A 25611-nucleotide genomic window follows, 5' to 3' on the forward strand; every position below is an offset into this window, starting at 1 on the left:
TGACATCGCCGTCACCCCCCAACACTGCCCGTGCGGAGACAAGACTCTGCAGCCGCAGGGGGAGGGGAGGCCCCGTCTCTGCTCTGCGGCGGCAAGCCCCCCCCCCCCCCCCCCCCGAGCTGACACACGGGCTGTGAGCGGGTGGCAGGAGAGGACGCGCTCTGTGCGGCAGCAGCTCGCCCAGCCGGTGCCCCGTGAGGACGCCCCCTCCCCGGTGGCTGTGAGCAGCGCCCGGCCGTGGCCCGGCAGGCCGGGACGGGGAGCGCCGACTGAAGTCACGGTGACTCGCAGTAGCGCCGGTGGTTTTCTGAGTCTCTGACCCGGCTCCGCTCTGCCGAACGGTAATGGCCCCAGCGTTTTAGGAGGTCAACGCGGGACTTGTCTTCTACTTGCAGCATTCACGGTGGTGCCGTCACAGTGGTCCTAGTGCTCGCACTTTACCTCGTCTCATGCTGCATCTGTAGACGGCGGCTCTGCTTCTGTCCTCGTTACAGAAGTCACACGGGCGTTCCCTGCTGTCCCAGGACCTCAACGGAGCCGTCACCTTGCGAGAGCCTCACAGCGACGCCCGGGAGTCGGGGCCGCCGCCGCCCGCGGGGCTGGCGCTCGCTCTGGGGCCTCGGTCGCCGCCCCCCCACGCCGCTGTCACCGCAGAAACCTGAGCCTCGGCTTCCGGCTTGTCAACGGTGACCCTAAGGTCATTTGGGGTTAGTGGACTTTGTTCTCCGTGTTGCTTCTGGAAGATTCCAAAGTCGCTGCGACCTGTATCTGGAGACCCGAGGGGGCTCCCACCCACAGAGCGGTACGTTTCTGGGCTACAGAAGAACGCCTTCATAAGACGCGTGACAAACTGCAAACTTCCTTCAGGAATATCTTCACCTTAACACACACTTTGAGGCAAATGACTGGATCTTGTGCAGAGCTCCCGGGGAGGGCTCTTCCTCAGTGGCATCACCCAACCACGGCCCACGGGTCTCGGGGACAGAAACACCCGGGCGCCCACCGCAGGCAGGTGCGAGGCGCAGCCCTGGGACCCGCAGCCCTGGGACCCGCACCCAGGCAGACGCAGGAAAGGAGCTCGGCCGGCCGGCGAGGGCTCCCCGTCCACCTGGGCGGCGTGCAGAAGCACCGTGGCGGCCGCGAGCCCGCGAGGTCGGCACTGCACCGCGAGGCCGGAGCCCCGGCCAGTGAGCGAGAAAGCACCCGTAGCTGCCGGCTCGCCCCCCTTTTCTAACCTTAACTCCAGAGGAAAACACCAAAGGACGAGAGGAGGTTAGAGAGTGTCTCTGAGGATGGAGAACGGATTTAAAACCTGCGGGAGACTGCCTCGCGCCCGCGGTGGGAGGCCCGGCCCCAGGCCGTACCTTGGTGAGGTCCTTGTAGAGCTCCGGGTACAGCATGGCCATGTCCGGCTTCACGTCCTGGTCCAGCACCAGCGAGAACACGGGGAACATGGTGTAGACGGTGGCGTAGCTGAGGGCCCAGAGCACAGGGGTCAGCGTGAGGAGGGTGGCCTGAGTGCAGCTTCTCCCGAAGCCCCACCCCCAGGCAGGCGCTGGGTGGAACCCAGTTTTCCTTCCTCACTGAACGGCTCGAGGCGGCTGGGGCCTCCCGTGCAGTGACCACTCGTAACACGGGACCTGGGCCCTCTAGCCAGTGGGGGCATCTGGCAAACGGCAGCCCGGCCTCAGGCGGGGATGGGGACAGGGACCTGGAGCTGACCCAGGCAGCCCTTCCCCAGACCCCCCTGCCACCTCTCCCCGCCCAGCTCCCTGACCCCCGAACCCCTCCACCCCACGTCTCAGCCACCGCAACGCCGCCTGCACACGTCACGCGGCAGGCGGCCCACGGAGGCGGCACTTGCAGTCGGCCGGCTCCCTGGGGAGGCACCGGGCGCTGTTGCGCCAGCACACCCCCCGCCGGACTGTCCGGGCGGTTGGCCGTGCCGGCGTCTGTGACCCCAGCACTCACCGCCGTGGGTCAGTTGGTGTTCCCCGTTTCTGATCGTTATCGGGTTGGCCAAAAAGTCCATTTGCTTTTTTCCATAAAAGACACATTTTTCATTTTCACCAGTAACTTTAGGGTGTAACACTGATTGTTCTCAATTAACGTCTCGATTTGATCGCCGTCAACTTCAGCCGGTCCACACAACCACGTGGCGGAGCCTGGCAAGGAGTCTCCAGCACAGCCCCTCACACACCACTTGTGACACGTGGGTCAGTCACAGCACCTTCTCCACCCTCCGCACAAGTCTTGTTGTGTGTGTGTTTCAATTGTGTTTTTACCTTTCTTGAAATAATAAAGCCTAATACGCTGAAAGTGTTGCATATTTCCTTCCATCTTCAATATTAAAATGACTACATATAGCCCTGGCTGGCGTAGCTCAGTGGATTGAGCAGGGGCTGGGAACCAAAGTGTCCCAGGTTCGATTACCAGTCAGGGCACGTGCCTGGGTTGTAGGCCAGAACCCCCAGCAACCGCACATTGATGTTTCTCTCTCTCTCTCTCTCTCTCTGTCCCTTCCCTCTCTAAAAATAAATAAATAAAATCTTTAAAAAACAAACAAAAAAACTAAGTAATGTAAAAAAAATGACTACATAAAGATTCACCCATTTAAATAACTTTTTCTAAAAATGCTTGTTGATAACCAAATGAACTCTTTTGGCCAACCCGAGTTCCTGACAAATGTCACAGATTTGCTGTGAACACAGAAATCCCCATTTAACGACAGAACCGCGAGAGGGTCAGCGGACAGGCGGCCCCCCCCCCCCCCCCCCCGCGTGCCAGCAGAGCACAGCCCCTGCACGGGCACGGCCGCCGGAGCACCAGGTGCCCACGAGCCCTCACTCACCCGACCATGAGGAAGCCCTGGTACAGGGGCACGGACGCGAAGTAGCAGACGGAGGAGAACACGGCCTTGGAGAGAGGGCGGGGCAGCGTCAGCCACGGGCCCTCCCCACGCTGCCGCCCCCCCGCCTGCCGGCCCGCCCGCGTGCGCACCTGCATGGTGGAGATGATGAGGCCCCGGTGCATGACGAACTGGCCGAGCGCCGCAGACCGCTTGTAGCTGCTCCGCCGTGCACCATGAGCAGCCGGCCGATGTGCCTGAACTGCGTGATGGAGAAGTCCGCCGCCAGCGAGGCCGCCCTCCCCTCCTGCGAGGCACAGGGCTCCCTGCAGACCGGGCGGAGCGCAGACCCCACCGAGAGGGGGCCTCCGGGCAGGGGACAGGGCTGCCGCCGTGCCCGCCGGGACGTGGGGACCGTGCTCCGCTGCCGCTTGGTGTCACGGGAACCGGCAGAGGTGCACACGGCCCGCCCACGGGCCCGGCCCGCGGGTCTCGGGGCTCCCGGGCACCCTCAGGACCCTCAGCCCGAGTTCCCTCGTGTTTATAAACACCGCCTGCCCGCCCGCCGCCTCACAAAGCCCCCGGGGGCCACCGCAGGGAGCCCCGTGAAGGGCGCACTGTCGGCTGCGGGGGCAGAGCGGCCCAGGGAGCAGCGGTTCTGCGGCTTCGTTTCCAGGTCCTCCCAGGGGGGTCACGTGAGCCCAGAAGACCAACCCCCACCCCAGCTCCCGGCCGGCCCGGAGACAGGACACCCACGAGTGACGCGAGTGCCAGGCGGGAGCGAGAAGCTGCAGGTCCCGGGGGCACCAGGGGGGTCTGCGGAGGACACGGCGGCGTCCACGGCGGCGTCCGCGGGTCCCTCACAGGCCCCCGGAGGAAGCGGCACTGAGCTGCTCTGCCTCCTCCCTGCGTCTCCTCGGGGCAGGGCCCCCCCCCCCGGAGGCTCTCGGGCTGCGCCCCGGCCGTGGCTCTGACGGAGTGGACGTACCTTCCCTTCGATCCCGATCCCGCAGTCCGCGGCCTGGATCATGCTCACGTCGTTTCCTCCGTCACCTGGGAAGCGGAAACGACGGTGGGGGCGGGGACCGGACCCACAGTGCCCTGGTCTCTGTCACTGCAGGCGCTGCCCGCCGTCACAGGTCGAGCGTGACTTCGACCATGAGTTTCAGGACACCGGTTTCTCTTAACCTACAGGGACCGGGAAGCCCCAGGCACCGTGTGTGTACACGTGTGTGCATGTGCATGTGTGTGTGGGCGGGACCGGGAAGCCGCAGGCACCGTGTGTGTACACGTGTGTGCATGTGCATGTGGGGGGGGCGGGACCGGGAAGCCCCAGGCACCGTGTGTGGGGGGGGCGCGAGCTCACCGATGGCGCAGGTGCGCCTGCGGGTGTGCTGCTGCAGCAGCTGCACGATGCGGGCCTTCTGCGTGGGCGAGCAGCGGCAGCAGACCACGGCGGGGCACTGGCAGGCCAACTCCACGAACTCGTGCTCGTAGTACCGCAGACACACCTGGAACACGGGCCGGTCACGCCTGAGCGTGCGGGTCCCTGTCCCCACGCCCCGCCCCCGCACCGGAGGAGTCACCGAACTGTCGGAGGTGCATGGGGACGCGCCCCCCACCCGCCTGGCCCCCGGCCCGTGGCGGGGAAGCTGACGCGTGCGGACGGACGGACGGACGGACAGACACACACAGCCGCACGCCGGGCGGGGCTGGGACGGCCTCACCTCCAGGGAGTCCCCAGACACGACCAGCGCGCAGTCGTGCTTCCTCCGGAAGGCGTTCAGCTCCAGGTGGGCCTCCCCGCGGCTGGCCACCTGCACGGGGGGGGAGAGGAGGAGAGGACAGCCGTGAGGCCCACGCGTGGGCAGTGACACGTGAGCCCTCAGCGTGGGTCCCTGACACCTTCCGACAGGCGACCGAAGACCGAAAGGTTCCCCCCCCCCCCCCCATGAGGCCCGGGAGCACAGCACTCGCAGGGCCCTGTGACGGCACCGGGGCAGACGCCGGCGGCCCGGGCCCGGCCCCCGCCCTGGTCGGTGGGGGCTGAAGCCCCACAGCGGGACCCGGCAAGGCATGGCGGGCGGAGGACGGTGGCTTGTCAGGAGACAGACGATGGCCGCCCCTGCTGTCCCCGCGGCCCCCACCGCCACCGGAGACGCGGGGGCGCTGGGGGCCGAGCTCCCGGGCAGAGCGAGGCCGGGCGCCGGGGCCAGCGCCCCCGCCGAGCCGCTCCCCTGTCCGGGCCCCGGGGCCCCGCGGCTCCGTGTGCTCCAGCCGGCGGACACGGAAGGAGTGAAATCACGCCGCGGCGTTCGGACGTCATTAGCTGTGGAACGGAGGCACGGCCGACACCGACACACGGGCCTGTACGCACTTCCCGTGGAAGTTTTACGGGGCATAAAGGAAATGATACCTTATAGGGCTGGAATAAATTAGAAATTTCATGCGTGGTCCAAATGAGTCTCAGACTCATCTTTAAATGGGTACATTTTATGGCAGAAATTTTAATTTGTAACACTGAAAAGTCAACAAAAATTGATCTGAGGTTTTATCAGAATCATTAATAATTTAACTGCAAATAGTTGTCTGCAGGGCCTAATTTGTGATTCCGATGCTTCGGAACAAACTGCATTTACATGTAAATTATGTTCGGTATCTGCGTCTGCAGGTGCACGGGACGCACTGAGAGCAGACGCAGACACACACACACGGTGTCTGCTCGCCCACCATCCATCAGGACCCCGGAAACTCTCGTTCTATGTTCTGTTGGAATTAAATGTAGTCAGAAGCAACGCACACAGTGAACACGTAAATTCAGTGACGTGTGCTAGTCTTCTCTGAGCGAATCAGGGAGCAGCACTTCCTGGGGGGGGTGGTGGCAGCTGAGAGCCAGGTCCCCGCTCCGAGTCTGACCTTGCCCCCCGAGGACCACGGGCGGTGGCTGCAGGGGGTGGGGCCCCCACCCAGGGGCGGCCTCACAGACGGGATGCAGGGACTGCGGCAGGCACGTGGCTGTGCAAGGAGCCCCAGCGGTGCTGGGGACCGGGCTCCTCAGTGACCCGGACCTGCTCTCTGCCAGCAGGCAGCCTCTGATGGCAGCCAGTGCAACCAGCGGGACCCACCTCTGTGGCCGCGCACACTGGGCGGGTGGGTGGGAACACGACAGCACCCCTCTCGGAGCTGACGGCCGGTCAAGGGGGACAGGTGGCCGCACGCTCCCACGGGAGCAGCGGGGGCGCCGGCGGGTCCGACTTACGGGCCTGAAGACGTGCACGTCCTGCGTCCTGGACACCAGGTGCGAGCTCTTGGCGATGCAGGTGGCCGTCTCCAGCTTGTCGCCCGTCAGCATCCATATCTAGGGGACAGTTCACGCTGGTGGCCCACCCACGACACTCTCGTCTCCTTGTAGGGCCCCAGGGTCACGGCACCACCACTCACACTGCCCGAAACCCGGGGGCGACCACGGGCCCCCGGAGGGTGGGCAGACGGGCAAACCACGGGGCACACGGTGTGCCGGGCTGGGCCTGCCGAGTGAAGGCGGACGGTCACAAAGAGCAACTGCTGTCCCGCCCCCCTTGTAGGGGTCTCTGGGGTCCCTGGAGTCCGGGGGACAGGAGGCAGACGGTGGGTGACAGCCAGGGGCTGTGGGGAAGGGGACGGCAGCTCGGCTTCATGTGGACAGAGTGCCAGGCTTGCGAGAGGAGAAGTTCTGGCGGAGGTGGTGGTGCCGGCGGCATGGCGCTGTGCGTGTGCCGGCACACAGCCGGGGAGAGGCCGTGAGGTTGGTGTCGGCCATGATGACAGCGTCTCCGGAAACTCGCCTCACTCAAGCGAGGAGCCACCAAGAGAAGTTCAGGCTCAGGGCTGTGCCCTGGGGCGTGGCACAAGGCACCGCTCGGTCGTGGCCGGGTGCTGGGAGGACCCCGGCCACCCACTTCCAGCTGGCTGGCTTCTGGCTGGACACTGGGCCCCAGTGGGTGAACAGGCGTCGTTAGGCTGGAAGCCGTACCAAGGAAAACCTTCAAAGCACACACGTGTACGCACACTGCGCATGTAGTATGTAAACACGCCCAGAGTAAACGAAAAGAGCAAAACCAGGACACTCGACGTATGGCCGACGGGTCTCTGTGTTTTCTGTGGCAGCAGCACAAACTCCCAGGGGCCCCGGCCTGGGGCACGGGCGCGCAGCTCCCTCGCCTCCCTGCCGCAGCCCTTGCGCCCGCGTCGCTGCCGCCCCGCCCGCCCGCCCTCACTCTGGACGCCCCCGGACCCCTCGCTCCGGCCGGGGGCACCTGAGTCCCGAGGGGGCGCTGCAGTAGCCTCCGACCCCGCCTGTCCCTGCGCTTCATCCTGCCCCGGCCCCCCACCCGGCAGCCCCAGGTGGGGCGGGGCGTCCCGGGACACGGAGCCCCGCGCCAGGAGGCGCCAGGAGGCGCCAGGGCCGCAGGTGCGGGGGTACCTTGATGCCCGCGTTGCGCAGCAGCTCCAGCGTGGGCCGCACGTCCGCCTGCAGCCGGTCCTCCACGCCCGTCAGGCCCAGCAGCTGCATCTCCCGCTCCAGGCTCTCCACCGCCGCGGCCACCTTCAGCGCCCGGTCGTGCACGCTCAGCTTGGCCTGCGTGTAGCGGCTCTGAGGACGGAGGGGGCTGTGCTGTCAATCACGCAGGGCTCAGGACAGGGGCCCGGGGGGCGGGCCGCAGCCGGGGGCGGGCCTGGCTCCTGACACCCGCCCTGCGGCCCCGCAACCTCACGTGGCCCGGGCAGGAAGGGCCCCTCCCACGGCAGCTCGGGGGTGGGGGGCCCACGAGGGCCGGCCGGGCGGGGCGGGTGTGCGGGGGGCCCGCCCGCTCACCTCGAAGTCCTGGTACTGCTCCTCGGTAAGCGCCCTCTTCGCGACCACCAGGGTGCGCAGGCCCTCGCGGGCCATGTTCCCGCACTGGAAGGGGAGACACCGGTCACCGGGGCCTCTGCGGGGTCAGGGTGGCCGTCCGGGCTGCGGCCGCGTCCTCTGCATGTCCCCCTCCGCTCCCAGTCCCTGTGTCCCGGGCCCACGGGCCAGACACGCAGTCACCCCTGCCCTCCTGACCTCTAGGGACAGGAGGTGAGGGGACGAGAGGGGCCGGCGCCCCAGGGTGGCTCTCCAGACGACCAACCCCATCCCTCCCCGTCTCAGACCCCTTTTCAAAGTGGCCTCGTGGACATGTGGGCCGAGTGTGGCCCAGGGAGGCTGGTGCTGGGGGCCGGCGGGAGCCCCCGCGGGTGGGGAGCGAGGAGGAAGGACTGGTGCGGAGTGCTGCTGTGAGGGTGACGTCTCGGCCGCGACGGGACGCACGCTGAGTGGCAGTGCTCCGCACCGCCCGCCCGGGGCTCGCCTGGCGGCGCGTCAAGAACGAGGCAGCCGGGGCTCCTCCAGCCACGCGGCGTGGCTCCCGGGCCACCTGCTGCCCGAGGCCCGGCCCTTCTCACCGAGTCCCTCTGGACTCCCCAACTCCGACACGTGAAAGCCCTGAAGGCCGGCCGCCTCACCGGTCCTGGGCACCCGTGGTCGGCAGAGACCACGGGGGCCACTTCCCCGTGGAGCCCGCGGCCATTCCCAGTGATGGGCTCGGGCAGGGGCCTGGCAGAGGCAGGGCCGGGAGGGAACGGGCCCTGCAGCCGTGCACCAGGGACGGCGCGGTCGCTGGGAAGTGCTTCCGCTCAAAAGCACAGCTGCAGAGCCCGTCAAAGACAGTGCCTCCAACGTCCACTTAAAAACATGCAGCGGGTGACGAGATGTGCTTAAGCAAATGCATCACCAGAGAGCGAACCGATTAGCTCCTTCTTAGTGGAAAGAGAGGGAGACACCGGCGGCAGGTCTGCGCAGCGGGGAGGGCTGCCCCAGGTTCTGGCTCCGTGCCCGCACACAGGAGGTGGAGACTGGGCGTGTCCGGCCTTCTGAGCAGAATCCAAGACGGGGGTCGGGCCGCCAGCCCACTGATGAAGCGTCCAGGCCTAAGCTCCCTGCTCGCTCACTCGATCCCCGATGCCACGTGCAGACCCTGCCCCTCCCAGATGACCTCGCCTCCTGCTCCAGGCCCAGACCCCCCACCTCCCCCGCAGACCCCCTCCCAGCACTGGGCAGCAAGGGGCTCTGGTCTGCAGGCCCACACGGTGCGCCCCCCAGCTGGGCTGCAGTCCCCATCGGGGGCCTAGAGCTGATGCTCCCGGTCACATGTACACAGCGGGAAGAGCTGACGGGTCCTCGTCCTCCCTGTGCCCCAGCCCTCACTCCTGTCCCCCGCAACAATGGGTCCGGGCGAGGGCACACCCGCCCTCAGAGGGCGGGTGGCGACAGCCCAGGGCCCCGTGTCCGGATGAGGCTCTGGTGCGTCTGCGGAGACTCACACCGCAGCTGCGGTGAGCCGGCCCTCTCCCACGTGGGGCGGGTGAGACCGGCCGGTGCCTTTTGCTGTCGGGTTTTGTCAGTGTCTGGAGAGCAGGAGCACGCAGCCGACAGCCCGGCAGCCTGGAGGGCGTGTGGGACACAGAGGAGCCTGCGTGGACCGCCGGGGAGGGACTGGCCCCGGCAGGTGTCAGGCCTCAGAGCATGGGAGCCCCACACAGGGCGGGGGTGGAGGCCAGAGCCAGCGCGGGGAGAGACCGCGGCGTGGAGGGTGCGGATGCACTGGGGTTGCTAATGAAGTTATCTTTGTGAAAGGCAATCTGACATTGTCTGTCTGTTGCATGACATTTATTGATTTGACCTCATAAAGCTAAATAAATTAAACAAGTATTTTATAATTAATTGCACGTCATTATGACCAGAAGTAATTTTTATGACATTTTACTAGGTCTCCAGGGAACTGAGTTTATTCATGTCCCTGATTAAGCCCCAGAGCCCAAAGGGCTATTGATCTGACTGCCGACCGACCTCCCCGCCCCCCGAGGGGGAGGCTGCAGCCCCGCCCCGGCCCCGGCCCCCCACTGTGCAGGGCTTCCGTGCAGCCCAGCTGCCCAGGGACACACACACGTGGACCCCACACCTCGACGCCCCGCGAGCTGAGACGAACGCTGTCTGTCTGGGGGTGGATCTGATGACACACGGCGCTGGTCACGTGTGCATCTCAGTTTCTGTCTTTAGAGTGAACACCGCGTGCAAGACAGAAGTGGACTGAAATCTTCTCGTAAACGACTCTGATCACACAGTGAATGCGCTAAAATATAATTCTGGCTACGTACACGTCATTATTTCAGGTTTTTATAACGAGCGGTCAGTAACGCTGTCCACCTTCTCACTGCCATAAGCACGTCCCTCTGCAGGGCCCGTGCATGCAGGTGCCAGCGACCCCACCAGCCCCAGCTTCGGGAGCTGTTTGCACAGCGGGGGGCTGCTCCTCACCGAAGGGCTCCCTGGACCTCCCCAGCCCCCTGCGGTGGCACGACTGCTGTGGCCCACCATGGCCCGAGACCTCCACCGCGGTCGACCCGGGGCACCAGCGTCTCCCGCGGGAGAGGCTGTCCTGTCTGCCCCGCGCGCCCCTCTGCCCGCGCGCCGGCACCCCGAGCGGCGGCTACCTCCTCCTCCAGCCAGTCGTTGTACTGGACGACGGCGGCCATGACGGTGTCGGCCCCTTTCATGTAGAAGGTGATCTCTGCCGTGGACTCGTCCTGCAGGCAGGGAGGGAGGACAGACAGGCGCACGCTCAGGCAGGACACGGCCCCCAGCGGCCCAGCCCCCTTCCGCACGCACCCCCCCACACCCCGATCCCGGGCGGCAGGGAGCGAGGACTCGGCTGCCCATCCTGAGGCGCCGTGCTGCCCTCGGGGGACAGTGTCCCTGGATGTCGCCCTGGGTTGACCTTGGGCTGCAAGGTCAGTGTGACTCCTCTCAACGTTCCACTGCCTGACTGAACAAGCTTTCTTGCTCAGCCAACTTCTGACACCGAGTTTTGGCATCTGTGAAAAACCTAACGGGGACGCGTCTCAGCGACTACTTGTCCTCAATCATTCTGGTGTGAGGGCTGCCGGCACCTGCCCGCTGCCGGACACAGGGTCGCCTGAGGAAGCGGAGAGGCCCCGCGTGGGGGCAGGCGGCACCTACCCGGACGATGATGCCCATGCGCTTGCTCTCCGAGGTGAAGGGGAACAGCTGCAGGACGCGGTAGGTCAGGACCTGGCCGCCAGGCGTCCGCAGCTGCATGGACGTGAGGTCTCTGCTGACCAGCGTGAGGCCGACGCTCTCCGTCCACCGCACCAGGGCCACCTGGAGGGGCCACCGAGAAGTGAGGCCGCTGTCTTCCCGGGAAGGGGAGGGACAGGCTGGCACCCGGAAAGCGCGCCAAGAGGCGACGGATTCGCTCAGCCACTGCGCCGAGGACGAGGGCGCTTCTGCGGCCGTGCCCAGTGCCCCCTCCTAACGCCACCCTGCGGGGCCGCCACCAGCAGGGGCTGGAGCCCCGGGCCTCGCGTCCCAAGACAGAAGCGCAGCTGACCGCACGCCCCTCTGCTGGCTGTAGGGAGCCAGGGTCCGGTGGCCCACGCGGCCACGCCAGCAGGCTCAGCACAGGACAGCCCTTCCAAGGTCCTTTCTGGTTCCGCCTGAATCCCTCCGTTTGCCTGACCTTGTTCTACAGCAAGACAGGAGCTGGGGACCGACCGACTCTGTAGCTGCTGGGTCCACCTGCACTCCCTCTACCTGCTCACGGGCGGGGGCGGGGGGAGTCTATTTCCCACTCACTTTTTAGGATCTCAACAAGAAGGTCAAGAGGTGAGCAGGACAGTTGTGCTGTGCTGAAAACACAACCTTGTTTGTGTAGGTGTTTTTTTAAAATTTATTTTTAGAGAGGGTGGAGAGAGGGAGAAGGAGAGGGAGAGAAGCATCAATGTGTGGTGGCCTCTCACACACCCCCAACCTTGGGCACTGGCCCCCAACCCAGGCATGTGCCCTGACTGGGAACTGAACTGGTGAACCTTTGGTTCGCAGCCTGCGCTCAGTCCACTGAGCCACACCAGCCAGAGCTGTTTGTACAGTTTTAAACCACAGCTTCCCTTTACTTCATGTGCACTCAGTGTACTGGAATTCACCTTTTGTAAATTTCTGATGTTTCTGAAGTTTACCAGGTAGAGAGAGCTACCCGCGGGGAATGAGGATGATTTCGGAGAAGCAGGAGGGAGGGACACAAGGACAACGGTCTGTATTCTCGGCGACTCCAGTCACAAAGTCAGGACTGAGTCCCTGCAGGGAAGGGGTTGGGGAGGGGCCGTCCAGTGACCTCCCCACGGGGCCCTTCACCTGAACCTGACCCGGGGGAGACCGGGGAGCCACTCCCTGCAGCCTAAGACAGCATCCCGCGGGTCCTGCCCTGGGCCTCACAGGCGCGGCTCCTTCCACTGCCACACCTCCTCTGGCGTGTCCCCCGCCCCTGCCCCCCACCCCTTTGCAGGCCTGATGGCCTCCACCCCGGCCCTGCCTGCCCTGCGACCTGCCGCGGCTTCCTGGGTTGCACACACTCCTCCTCATCCAGAAGCACGCGTTCCGGTCACATCAGTGCAGTCGTCCCCACGGTCATCACTAGCTGATCTGCGGGCCCGGGCTGCGGGGCTGCTGCCGCCTGCTCCAAGCAGCACCCCGTCCCCAACGGGCCACCCAGGCCTGGCTGGGTTCCAGTGTCCAGCTGGCCCAGAGGTTGGCCGGGAGAGCTCCGCTGCCCGGGGGAGGCTCTGACCCCGACCCCCCTGGCTGTGGGTGGACTGAAGACACGGGGCACCCTTATGCAGGTGACCCCTGCTTGGTGTCTGCAAGCACTGGGCCGCCCGGAGAGCGTGCTCCCCAGGCTGCGGCACACTCTCTGGGGAGCCAAGACCACGCCCAGCCCTCGGACAAACCCCGAGCCTGGAACTGCACCCCACTGGCCTGGTCGGACGCACCACAGTGCGCGGGGCTGGCTGCCTGGGGGCAGGGAGGGGGGGCACCCAGCTGCTCAGGGGACACCTGCCCTCGCCTTCGCCACCGACGCTCCGCGCTCAGCACGGAGCCCAGGCCCCGCCCCTTTCCGTGGGAAAGGCGGGAGATGAGCAGGCCTGCACTGCTGCCTCCTTTGTGAGCTCTGCCGGGAGGGCCTCTCTTCTCCTCTTCCGGAAGGTGAGCTCTACGGACCGCAACGAGTTGGGTGTTTTGAGACAACTGTCCACAGGCTCCAGGGCCCCGCAAACACTGTGTCTACACAGCTAGCGCCTCAAAAATTAGGACGACAATCACCCTTCCACTTTCAGACGAAAACTTGTGTTAGGGCTTCCCCCCAGGTTACTAGCGTCCCGCAGGATCCCCTAATGTTCCCCAACTCTTTAATCACGGTCGCCTTTCCAGAGCAGGAAGAAATTTTAAACAAGTACCATTTGAAGTACAAGATTAGCAGTTTCTACTTAGTTGTAGTAATCTCTGAATCAAGGACATCCCCTTTATTGTGAATTCCTCACTTGGGACTCAAAGTGTTACCACATATGAAAACCCTGTGTCTTTTCATCAAAATTTATATTGGCTTTTGGCAGGTAACATGGTACATCTATAGTAAGTATTTTTAAGTATTTGCCATGGCTGGTTTGATTACTTTACAGAATTCTGAAGAACCCAGAGTAGAAAAAGTACGTGAGTCCCTGGCTGGTGCGGCTCAGTGGACAGAGCACGGGCCTGTGAATCAAAGGGTCACTGGTTTGATTCCCAGTCAGGGCTCATGCCTGGGTTGTGGGCCAGGTCCCCAGTAGGGGGCGCCTGAGAGGCAACCACACATTCTCTCCCTCTCTCCTTCTCTTTACCTCTCTAAAAACAAATACAATCTTAATAAAAAAAAAGAAGAAAAAGTGTATAAGGAAACTACACATAAAGTTTACCAAGACTGTGTAAGAATTGGGCATATTAGTTTAGAGTTTTGTCAACCTAAAAATCAAATAATAATACAAGGTTAATTAAACCTTTCTGTATTTAAGATTCTACAATTTTTGTTTCCCATAGATTTTAAAAATGATTTCACTTTAAAACACTGGCAAAAATAACTGGGAATCCCACCGGCAGCCCCAGGGCTCCCCTTGGAGACGGGGGAGAACGGGCACCGCTGCCCGTCCCGTGGCCGGAGCCTCAGCGCCTCCCTCAAACAAGACCCGGCCCGGGCTCCGGGCGGCCTGTCGCTGGCATCTGCGCCAGACACCGTGGCCCAGCCCCCTGCCCACCCCAGAGCACGCCCGCCCGCCCGCACCTCGGGGTCCCAGCGACGCAAGCTGGCCCTCGGAGGAGCGCCGCGGGACACGGGGCCCTCCCGCACGGGGCTCTCCGAGGGGCTGACTGACCTCGTCGGGGCTGGAGGCCTGGTAGGTGCGGTTCTCATCGCTGAGGTCCTGGTCCGCCTCCGCGTACTCGGTTTCCCCTGTCACGCCGGCCCCAGACTCGTACACGGGCGTCACGTTGTGGCACAGGGCGATGGCTCTCACCACTTCGTAGACGCGGCTGCTCACACTCTTTCTGACTCGGGGGCCTGGGGGCTGGGCTTTTCTCGGTGGCGTCGAGCTGGCACCGTTCCCGCCAGCTTGGGAGTGCAGCTGTGAGACACGGAAGTCACGGGGTGAGAGACAAAGCAGGGCTGGCCCTGGAGTGGGTCCCACGGCCCGTCTTCAAGAGCGGACTGGCTGGGGCAGAGCAGCAGCTGCACCGGACCCCGGTCCGACTCTGGTGGCCTCCTGCACCCCCGTGCTGGCACGGCCAGTTTTCGTCCGACCGCGAGGAAGTGCCTCCGGAGCTCCCACTGGCCACACACACACACACACACACACACACGGTCACTGTGACGCTTAACCTCGACAGCTTCCTTTCCCCAGGTCCCAGGTCCACTCCAACGGAGGCACATGTGTGCTGGGTCCCTCGTAATCGTTTACCCACTGCTCTAAATGCAGAGGCAGCTTGAGAACAAAGCAGAATGGTATATGACACAACCTCTTTGGTCTGTCTTCACAAATGCTCCACTTGGTGTGGTATGAACCTCTGCAGAACACCATCAATCAGTCCGAGTGCAACCTCTCTGAAGGCCGTGCCCAGTGCTGTGGACCACAGTGACCGAAAACAGGAGCCGCTGTGTCCCAGGGGAGAACGAGCCCCCGCGGTCTCTCAGGACCCCGTTCTCCAGAGGCAGCGGCCCACCGAGCGTCCGGGGGGGCCTCAGCCTGCCAGCCCGGGGGGGGGGGGCTCACATCCTTCACCTCCTGCTTGGGGAGGGCAGGGGACCCGCCCCCTGACCCGCGGGACTGTCGGACGCTCCGCAGTCTCTCCGGGCTCCCTCCTGGCAGCCTCCTCAGGAGCCAAGTCCGTGGCCTCGGACGGGCGTGCGGAGCCACCGAACCGTGACGACTCTGCCCATCAAATTGCAGAGCTGTCTGACGGAGGCCCGCCCCCCCGCAGCTGGCGCCCGTCAGCGCGCCAGACCCGCACCTGCACCCGCTCCACGCCGCCGCCACCACCGCCGAGCGCAGCCTCGCTGCCGCCCGCCTCGGAACCACGCCAGCTTACCGGTGGCGGCATGATCTGATTTCCCACAAACTCCATTAGGGATTACGCCCTCTACCCCCGGATTCCTCCAGCGGGGGAGCACAACCAGGTTGTGAAGGATTCGTGTGCGTGCGTCACGGCCGCCCCGGTGGCCCGTCGCCTCAGCAACGAGGGGCACGCGCAGCAGCGTGAGCGCCACACGGAAGGGCCGTCTAACCAGCGAATCGGGGCAGCTTGCGGGAAAAAGGGCTTTTAAACGCCTCTTAAATGGAAAGAATATTACAAATTTGCCATTTTTATATAACGTCTCATGTCTTCTGCTTTCAGTTTTTCTAATAAGATCACTTACTTGGAGCTGGTTCAATCATGTTCATATTCGTGGAAAATACAAATGTTTTAAAAAGCACATGCCACCTGGCATGTTCAATGCCAGCACAGGTTGCTAGGAGAGGGAAAAAGACTTTCAGATTTTTCTCCCGAGTAAACACGCCAGAGCACAGAGTGCTCCGTGGCAGTGAGTGGCGTCTGAACTGGGGGCAGCCCACGGCCCCGGGGCTGCAGGGGAGAGGCGTCCTCAGCACTGACACGGGGCTGCCCGCCCTGCGCTCCGGCAGCGCGGGAGAGCCTCACACACACGTCCGTCCAGCCTGCGCCAACGCAGCGTGTGGAGACGGGGGACGGGACGTGCGTCCCTGGGGAGCCGTCGGGGGGGGGGAGGAGGACAGGCCGGCAGTGTGTGGTGCCGCTGACACGGACAGCAGGTACACTGGGCTCCTAGCCTGCACTGTGTACTTTTGTTTACTGAAAAGGTGAAGAACCAAAAGGATGCACGAGAAAGCCGTATTAACTCTGGAAAGAACAGAGGGATGGTTAAGACACATCTGATGAAGCATTCTGCTTGGTGTCCTAAGATGCTGCCTTAACTGAGTGATTTTCACAAGAAGCTCACTGAGAAACCTAAACAGGAGCAAGTGAGTCAAGGCCGTCATGCCCTGCCTGATTCCACCGTGTGGAAACGCTTGTTTACGATTAGCCCGAGTCCGTCCTGTGACTGTCCAGCCGGGACGGGGGACGGGGCACGGGGGACGCGGCACGCTGAGCTGGAGGCGGGAGAGTGCTCGTGCTCAAGCAGCCCGCGCCGGCCCGGGGCCGCCCGCTCACCTGTGCGTAGGCGCTCCTGACGTGGCTCTGGACCTCGTCCATCGTGTCTGTCCCGTAGGACACGGTGCCCAGGTGCAGCCGCTTGAACACCATCTCGTTCTGGGTGAGGGTGCCTGCGACAGGAGACAGAGGCACACGGGCGGCTCGTCAGGACTGCGCCCTTCTGCCCCCTGAACTCGCCTCGACCGCCACGCCTGCTGCTCTGTGACGCAGCTCTCCTGACGTTATCTGCCACTGCTCTCCTCCCCCTGGGGAGCACAGGCGTCTCCTCCCCAGCACACCAGACCCTCTTCCCAATGGCTGTGACGACGGGGAGGACCCCAGTTCTGGGAAGACACAGTCTGGTGCCGGCGTGTCCAACCTGCAGCCCACAGGCCGTGTGCGGCCCAGGACGGCTCTGAATGAGGCTCAACACGAAACCGTAAATTCACGTAACACTTTGTTTTGCTCCTCAGTTTTTGTGAGGGTTTGTGTCTTTGTGTGTAGCCCCGAGGCCCAGAAGGCTGCACCCCTCTCTAGCCTGTGGCCGTGGCCGAGGCCTGCTGTCCGGTACACACAGAGCTTTGGCCCGTTCTGAACGGACAGGCACAAAGCCACAAGTTACACGCAGAGCACTGCCCAAGCAAGACAACTCGCCCTAAATGAGTGTGTCTGTAGGTTTTAAAAACCCTTGCTTTGAAAAACGGAGCATTTTTCATTCAACAGAGGCAGGTGCACGGAAGCCCCGGAAGGAGAGCAGGAGGCAAGGGGCAGGGAGGCGTGTGCCTGTCAGCTGAGCGAGCGGCCGAGGGCTCGAGGGGCCCTTGGTGGATGCGGGCAGCATCCCAGTGGCTGGCTGGTCACTCTGGGGGCGGCTGCACGAGCAGGTGCCACGAGGCGCCGCCGCTGAGAGGCTCAGAGAGGACGCTGCGGTCTCAGAACCCGGTGTGTGAAGGTGCTGGAAACTCAGGACTCTGGCGAGAGGCCCGAACGCCTTCCGTGCACCACCTCCTGTAAACGCACGCTGTGACGGGCGTGCGACTTCTGCCTGCCCGCCTCCAGAGAAGTGATGGGCCCCGGGAGCCGCAGCCCGCCAGGCTGTCCAGCAGGCCCTGTCCGCTGGCCCCAGGCTCCCCAGCCCGTGCATCCCAGTCCCTGCACGGCCACCCTGGTGCTGAGGGACTGAACCGGGGGTAGGAGCAGGCCCACGGCCAGTGCTTGACAACTGAAGTTGAGCTTTTCACAGAGCTCCAAAACACCTGCGAAATACTAATTCTGTATTCTTTGGCACCCATGACATTCTGCTTTAGTTATTGAGTTGATTTGGAGAGAAAAATGTTGATTTTGGATGTCTTATTATTGCCACGGTCCCACTTTCCTAATTAACACCACCTCACAGGTGGACCGGAGCCTGGGAGACGCCCACGGCATGTGGGCACCGCACTTGCTGTGTGGGGTGGGGGGAGTGAGGTGCATGCACAGGGCATGCCTGCAGCCAGGGTCGAACATCAAGACACTCCCATGACAAACGCTCACCCACTCTGTCTGCCAGTGACTGTTGGGACAGACAGATGGACAGCCAGCACCCATTCCTGAGCTCCCACGTGTGGCCTGATGCGCATATCCGTGTCCGGCCGTAGGGCTGTGGTCCCTAGCTGCCTTGGAGGCCAGGCTCAGCCTGGCTGAGCGTGGACCCCGCTGAGGTCTTGCTCCCTGACCCCCAGGCTCCCTCCTGTCTCCTTCTGCATCTGTCTCTCTCTGCGACCACGGACTCGAGTGCCGCTATCTGTCCAGGGCGCAGGGCAGCTCATGGTCTGCTGGCTCCCGGCCTGTGGTCAACCGCACAGGACTGCGGCTGGAGAGACGCGGCATCACAGACCCTCGGTCAGGAGGCACGGCATCTGCCACCTGCTCCCGGGATGGCACCTGGCGTCGGCGACCCGCTCCTGGGCCTGTAAATCCATCTCGGGTGCAAAGTGTCCTACGTCTGAGTCACATGACGGATGGTCTTCCCTGGAGCCTCTCTCACGAGAGATTACAGAAGACGAAGCCCCGGCGTCCAGAACACAGTAAATCCTGCGGACGCCAGATGCCTCCCCAGACCAGAGGCACACCACCGTCACGATGACTCCGTCCGGCTCGACTTCCAGACCGTAAATCTCAGCTGCAGAGTGATGGTCGCGTCACCGCACCGCTCCAGGGGGCTGTCCGTGTGGCTAAAGAGTGACGGTCGCGTCACCGCTCCACGGGGCTGCCCTCCGCAGTCCGCCTGACGGCGGTGTTCCAGGCCCCAGGACCCCCCCAGCTCCGACTGTGCCGCCACACCTTGCTCCTCGCTGCCGTCTGCAGAAATCTCACGTCTGCGTGCGCAAGAGCCCCCGAGTCACCAACGGTACGTACGAGCAGGGGCTCACACGCTGCACACATCACTGCTTTTCCACAGTTAGTTTAAAACAACTTAAAAGATCCCTGAGGCCAGGCTCGGACCACTTCCTCCTCCTCTCGGGTCACGTTTACAAAGCCCCGTGCTTGGGGAGGTACCTGAGGGCCTTTATCCGGTGCGCAGCAGCGCTGGGAGGAACGAGGCGAGAACGAGTTCCAGGCCGTTCCGACGACGGAGCAAGGTCCGACGCCCCGGTCGCAGTGCTGCTCCGCTCCCAGGGCTCGCCGGGCACGGGGCGGGAGGCGGGGCGAGCGCGACCCTGTCCCGCACCGCCTGCGCGGAGACCCCCGAAGGGGTAGGCACCCGCACTGGTACCAGCGGCCCACACGGGCAGCATGTGTTTCTGGGCCGGGCTCCACTGCCGTGGCTGCTGTGCCTCTGCACCAGGGCGCGTGGGTCTCTCAGCTCTGCCCTCGTCCCGGGGACAGCACTGGGGCCAGCCCACGTGTCCATGTGAACTTTGGGGTCAGCTTGTCAATCTCCGCGAATACGGCAGCTGGGAGTTTGAAAGGGGTCGTGCAGAAGCTGCAGATCAATGTGGGGAACACTGTTTCATCTCAACTCTACCAACGGTTGACTCTATTTTCTGATGCGATTGTAAATGGAGTTATTTACTTAATTCTATGTTTGCACAGTTTATCGCTATTGTACAGAAACCCAATTCATCTTCCACATTGATCTCGTCTCTGAAAACCTCCGTGAACTCACTGGCTGGTTCTGATACACCTTGAGAGGGCTCCTTAGGGTTTCCTGTAAAGGGTGCGTCACGTGCGGCTTTGCCTCACCGCCTTGGTGGGAACCTGGAGCGCTCACGGCGGCTTCGCTCAGAAGAGGCGAAACCCAGGAGCAGCGCTAGCGCCCGTCAGCTGACAGATGGTGAGTGAGACGTGGTGTGCCCACGCGGCGGAGCATTATTCCAGGATGAAACGGGACGAGGCACTGACACCCGCTGCAGCGTGGATGAGCCTGGAGACCGTCGCGTGGATCCAGGGATGCCGGTCCCGTGGAAGTCCAACGGCAAAACTGCCGAGGCAGGAAGCAGACGAGGGGTTGCTTAGTGCGGGTGGGGGTGGGGGCGGGGGCGGGGAGGGAAGGGATGGCAGCCGGTACGCACAGGAGGCTCTACACCGTGCCGGAACATTCTGAACTCAGACTGTGGCGAAGGGTGTCCAACGGTTATGCCAAATGCCGACAGCCTGAAGGTTTGTCTTGAAGGTTCATCACTGGACTCAACCACCACAATAATTGCCCATCTCCTAAAATTTCTAGTGTGGTAATAAATCACGTTTTAAGTGCTCGAAACGGATACAGTCCCACAAACGACAAGCACCCTCACCAGGTGCGCCGCGGAGTGCTGGCGTCTGAGCTCCTGCCGTCCGCACACGCTGGGTTTACGCAGCCAGGCCTTTAGGTGGGGGCACATGCAGTATCTCACGTTTTAAGATGAATCCTGGCGATGTTTCTGAAAATTTTAGGGAAGTATACACTCACAGGTGACTTAACTCTGAGCAGGAAGGCCCGCGCTGGGTCCCAGTGCCGGGCCAGGGGGGCAGCTGCTGTGAGGGGTCTGCCCGGCAGACTTGTGCCCCAGGCCTCATCCTCCTGATTTCAACCACCGGACAGCTGCTCCAGTTCTTCTCACTTTAATGTAGCAGAAATTAGTATGCCCGGAATTTGAAACGTGGCAAAGGGGCAGGACTCATTGCGCCTGCCTCGGCTGGGGGTCACCTGGCTGGACCTGCTTGCGGTGGTGGCTCCGTGGACAGAAAGTGTCTCCTGACAAAAGTTCGTTTCTGATTCCTGCAAAAATAATAGTGAAGCTGCAGCTCCTCAATAAAGCAGTTCTGGGCTGCAGTGAGCCAAGAGGCAAACAGGAAATTAACTTCTGAGGAAGAAGTCCTGCAGGCGTCGTTTGCGGGTGCTGCCAGATGGGACTCCTGGCCCCGCAGAGGAGCAGGCGCTGAGCTTTCTGCTCCGCTGTTCCTGCGTCTCCGCCTGGAGACTTGGCCTCCGGCCAGAACTGGAACCTGCACAGAAGGGGTGGGGGAGGGGTTGTCACAGAGACAGCGGCCACTGCCCCCAGCTCCCAGGGCGGGCAGCTCCCAGACTGCGTGTCGCTTCCTGCCAAGATTCCGGGTCAGCCATGGGGTCAATGACGGTATTGCCACACAAAGTTATTTGGAGCTTGCAATGAAAGAATGAACAAAACTCTTATCAAACTGCGAAGTATGCATTGCCTCTTAACGCACCTGACACGGTCGAAGGTGGGCTCGCAGAGGAGCCTGCTGTGCACGGGCCTTCGGGGCACCGACACCCCAGCACGGTCTGACCTGCTCAGCCACGGTGCGGGGAGTGTGGGACAGTGCTGACCCTCACGTGCACCTGCCGTGATGAGGCTTACACACGTGCCCGCCTGAGACCGCCACCACCCGCTGGCAGGGAGGACACCACAAAACACACGCAGATGGCCAGCAGGCGCCCTGCACAGGGGCTCCACCCCGCAAGGCTCACGTGTGCCTCCGGCCCAAGCCACAAGGCACTTTCAGAAACAGATGCTGCAGCTGAAATGGGAGTCGGACAAGCCTGTCGCTTCAGCAGGTGTCTCGGCCACGGTGTGCTCTGCACAAAGACGGCCGCTCCCCGAGGACACGGTGAGCGTGTGGCTGTCCCGGGGCCGCCTGCGGGTGTCCCGTGCAGCTCCATCCCTAGCCAGGCAGCACCCTCGGCCCTGCGCTGCCGGCTCGCCGCTCTCGGGCTGCTGTCCCCGGGTCGGCGTCGATGCGCCCCGCACCCCGGCAGCTCACAGATGTCGGCTCCCGCCGAGCGAACTGCTGCGTGCCTCACGCACCAGTGGCCGCAGATGCGTCACTATGGCAACATCATTAGTTTCAGATCTTACCAGACACGTGCTCTCCAATCAGACCTAATGACAGCCTCCCGCCTCCGTGTCCACGAAGGGGAAACTGACGCCATCACCGGTGCCGCGTCTCCTGGACCTGCCCCTCTGCTCTGGCCAACGACGGCGCACTGGGAAGAGGTCTGCCAACTGCCCCCACCCCGCACGCACGCTCCACCTGACGGCCACCGCCTGTCAGACCCGGCGCTGCTCCGTGAGGGAGGCCACCCAGTGACCGCCAGGCCACAGCAGGCCACAGAAACAGAGCCCATCAGTTCCACTTCTGGAAAGACCGTGTGCGCAAGTGTGAACACCAGACGTGCGCCCGTTTCAGAGGGCAGGGGGGCTCTGGAATCTGGCAGGGACCTACAGACACAGAGGAATCTGGTCATGCCTGTCCCAGCCCCCCCCCCCCCCCCCGCCCACTGCACCAACCCCACCACAGAGCCCCGCCCCCACCCATGGCTCCTTCAGGGGGTCCGGGGAGCTGCCCAGGAGCACGCACACATCCTTAAGGGGGGAGGATGCGACCCCAGGTCTGTACACCGCCCCCATCTAACTGCAGGGACGGATGGTTCTGCGGAGTCCAAGTGAGGACAGGACTGAACCCCGGTCGCCTGGTGGCAGCGACAGAGTGACGCCTGGGCTCTGTCTGCACGCCTACAGTCCGGTCAGCGTGGCCCTGACGAATGGCCACAGCGACCTTCCCCCGAGTGCCTGGGCCCCTGGCCTGAGGCCACATGCCTCCGGGAGGAGGAGACCTAGTCCTACCTGTTTCTTATTTCAATTTACTTTTTAATTACTTTATACTTTTTGTTACCATTCTAACTGGCACTGTTACAATTAAGTGTCCCAACTGCTGTGGATACACAGAAACGTAGCTTGATTTTGACATTGAGTTTATATGTGTAACTTAGCGCTCTCATAATTCTAAACATTTTCCTGATAGTTCTTTTCCTTCAATTCTTACTTACTGATTTTAGAGAGAAAGAGAGGAAGGGTGGTGGTGGGGGAGACACACACACACACACACACACACACACACGATCTGTTGTCCCACTGACTGGTGTATCCACCGGCTGATTCTTGCATGTACCCGGACTGGGGATCGAACCCACAACCTCAGCAAATCGGGACAACACCCTAACCAACTGAGCTACCAGGCCAGGACTGGTTCTTTTGGATTTCTTTGTTAAAAACCACTGATTTGTTTTCTTTGGGAACAGCTTGCTTGTTCACATCGGTGCCTTGATTTCTGCTGGTGTTTCTTGGTTTCTGATTATGTTTGTCAGCGACATCCCGGCTGCGTGGCTGGTAGGCTTCTTCTGGGCACGGTGGACAGCGAGGACTCCTCGCGCCTTGCCCCATGCACCCGCTGGCTCTACATTCAGTGTTTCTCTCCTTGCTTCGCAGAGCTGTTCCGGGTTCGGGCGTGCTTTGCTCTGGCTGCTCTCTCAAACTATTTCCAGAAATAACTCCATTTCTGCATCCCCAGACGCAGCTTGCTTGCTTTCCATGTTTTCAGATTTATCCTTTAAACGTCTTCCCACCAGCTCGACGCAGCTGAGCAGGGAAACTCGGTAGACCCTCCCCCGCGAGGCCCTCCCCGACGACTCTGATTTGTGACCACCACCCGCCTCCGCAGTTCGCGGCATCCACCAAGGACAGGCTCGGAGGAGAACCACAGCCCGGTGCCAGGCCCGACCGAGGCCCCGTGAGTGCGGGACTCCACACGGGGACGCAGGGCATCTCCCACGTGTGTGTCTTCTGTTTCCCTGCGGCATCTGGTCGCTGGGCGCGTGTGCCCTGGGCGGCAGCGGGCACGCTCCGTGTGGACTCAGGCCGCAGGGAGTGGTGCTGTTCGTCCGTCTGCTCTGCAAGGCAGGGGCTCCCGTGCCGCTAGGTCTGGAACCTGCCGCCACTGCCTGCTTGTTCTGCAGGGGCTTCCTCTGTTGGTCGGTCGTTACACCGGCAAACATTCGTTTCTTCCTTTTGCTGTTTATCTTACTGCTAGCTCTCATCTTGTTGCAACCGCTAGAGCAATCGGCTGTTAGCAGATTTCTCTTTCTTCTTCCTGACTGCAGTGAGGATCTTTATAACACTGTATTTAAAATGCTGAAATGTATTTTAGACATATTTTCTTTACCACTTATACAAATATTACTTTATTTCTAACTCATTAATAATGACCTGGAATTTCAGTCATAAGCTAATAAATCAAGGAGGGATTTTAACTCTTAGGTATGGCTTTTATTACAGTGCTGGATTCAATTTGTTTTTATTTACTATGTTACGGATTGACAAGAATTCTGTGGTGAAAAAAAGAAAAGAACAAAATAAGGACAAATAGAATTTTGGGCATGCAACCTCACGGTGCGATAAATTATTTGTAGTATACCGCTCCTTAGGAGAATGTAGTTGTTAAAACATCAGAGTCACATATCTTATTTTTAGTTTCTTCTAATAGCTTACAAGTACCATTCTGTAATAAACACGCAATTTTTGCTCTTGAGAAGCCAGCAGAGAGGTGTAAAAAGGCAGTTAAATAAAACAAGAACTGCAGAAAATTCAAAATACAGAAATATCACTTACATATCTAAGAATTTAATGTTCTGCTACTTCTGACGATACTGTGCCTTTTGGAAAGTGACGGTGAGTCGTGTGCCAGTTTTCAAGAGCATCGTCTGAGCCATTCTAGACAGGGATCAATGCTGATGCACGCCCACACGCGCCTGCCCCGCGCCCCCCACCCTGGTCGCCCCGGCAACACGCGCAGGTGGTACCTGTCTTATCCGTCAGCAGGTACACCAGGCGGCCCAGCTCCTCTGGGATGGTGCTGGTCCGGACGACAGTGCCGGGAATGTTCTCGTCCCGCATCATCATCCACCCGTACGCTGCTTTGCCCATGTCCAAGTTCACACGCAAACTGTCAAGTGAAACCATTGCCTGGTCAGTCGGATCCAACCCTGAGAATACTTCCACCTTCACGGTTGCCACATAACCTCACTTACACACATTATCTTTCACTTTACATGAAATAACACTGAGTTTTAGACTTTAAAGTAAGTGAACTTATCGTGCTCTAAGTCAACCACCCTTTCCACGTGCGAGAATGTGCCCTGGTGGCGGTGAGAGGCACGCGTGGTCTGCAGCGCTGGACGGGGGAGAGAGGGCTGCTGTCCGCTCCCCGTGGGCCGGAGGGCCAGGCTGTGTCCCAGCGGGAATGAACACTCAAATCGGGTCTTGTTTTGTGACAGGGACAAACACGCTCCCCACAGTGAAGGGCTTTGGTGAGGGACACGAACCGGGCCTGGGAGGGTGCAGCGGCTGGGCCAGGTCCTGGGACCAGGGGGCTGCAAGGCCCAGGCAGCCGCAGGCTGGGAGGGAAGTGCAGACCTCGGTCTGCGTGGCGAGCTCAGCTCCAGCGAGGCCGGCGCTCCATGCAGACGTCTCAGGAGCGAGGCAACAGCCGTGGCCTAAGCACATGTGTGCGAGTCTCAGGACCAGCGGCTCCCCCTGGGTGGGCAGTTCTGGGAGGCGAGGCCGTGGCGGGGACCTGGGTGCTGGGCAGAGCCGCTGCGGTAGCGCCTCCCCGAGCCCACAGCCAACCCAGGCCTCCGCTGCGTCCCCGAGAGGCACACAGTTTAACGATACCCGCTGAGGTCACGGGGTGGTGGAAACTCCCTATGTCACGGAGTGCTGTGGGGTAACTGAATACCACCGGACCACAAATGCGCTCTGGAGGCTGGAGGAAGAACGGAGGCCACCCCGGG

General features: G+C 62.1%; 1 protein-coding gene across 1 annotated transcript in view; it reads right to left on the minus strand.

The window, feature by feature from the left end:
* The window catches only part of ATP9B (ATPase phospholipid transporting 9B (putative)), a 100934-nt gene that overhangs the window by 6622 nt on the left and 68701 nt on the right, over positions 1-25611 (minus strand). The window contains 15 exon segments of the mRNA XM_028524805.2: positions 1365-1473; positions 2852-2916; positions 3001-3074; positions 3077-3155; positions 3837-3901; positions 4215-4359; positions 4576-4665; positions 6108-6206; positions 7311-7481; positions 7704-7787; positions 10406-10498; positions 10932-11093; positions 14171-14419; positions 16521-16633; positions 24622-24764. Coding sequence (XP_028380606.1) covers positions 1365-1473; positions 2852-2916; positions 3001-3074; positions 3077-3155; positions 3837-3901; positions 4215-4359; positions 4576-4665; positions 6108-6206; positions 7311-7481; positions 7704-7787; positions 10406-10498; positions 10932-11093; positions 14171-14419; positions 16521-16633; positions 24622-24764 — 1741 coding nt within the window.

Source organism: Phyllostomus discolor, chromosome 9 (assembly GCF_004126475.2).
Source record: "Phyllostomus discolor isolate MPI-MPIP mPhyDis1 chromosome 9, mPhyDis1.pri.v3, whole genome shotgun sequence".
Classification (NCBI taxonomy): domain Eukaryota; kingdom Metazoa; phylum Chordata; class Mammalia; order Chiroptera; family Phyllostomidae; genus Phyllostomus; species Phyllostomus discolor.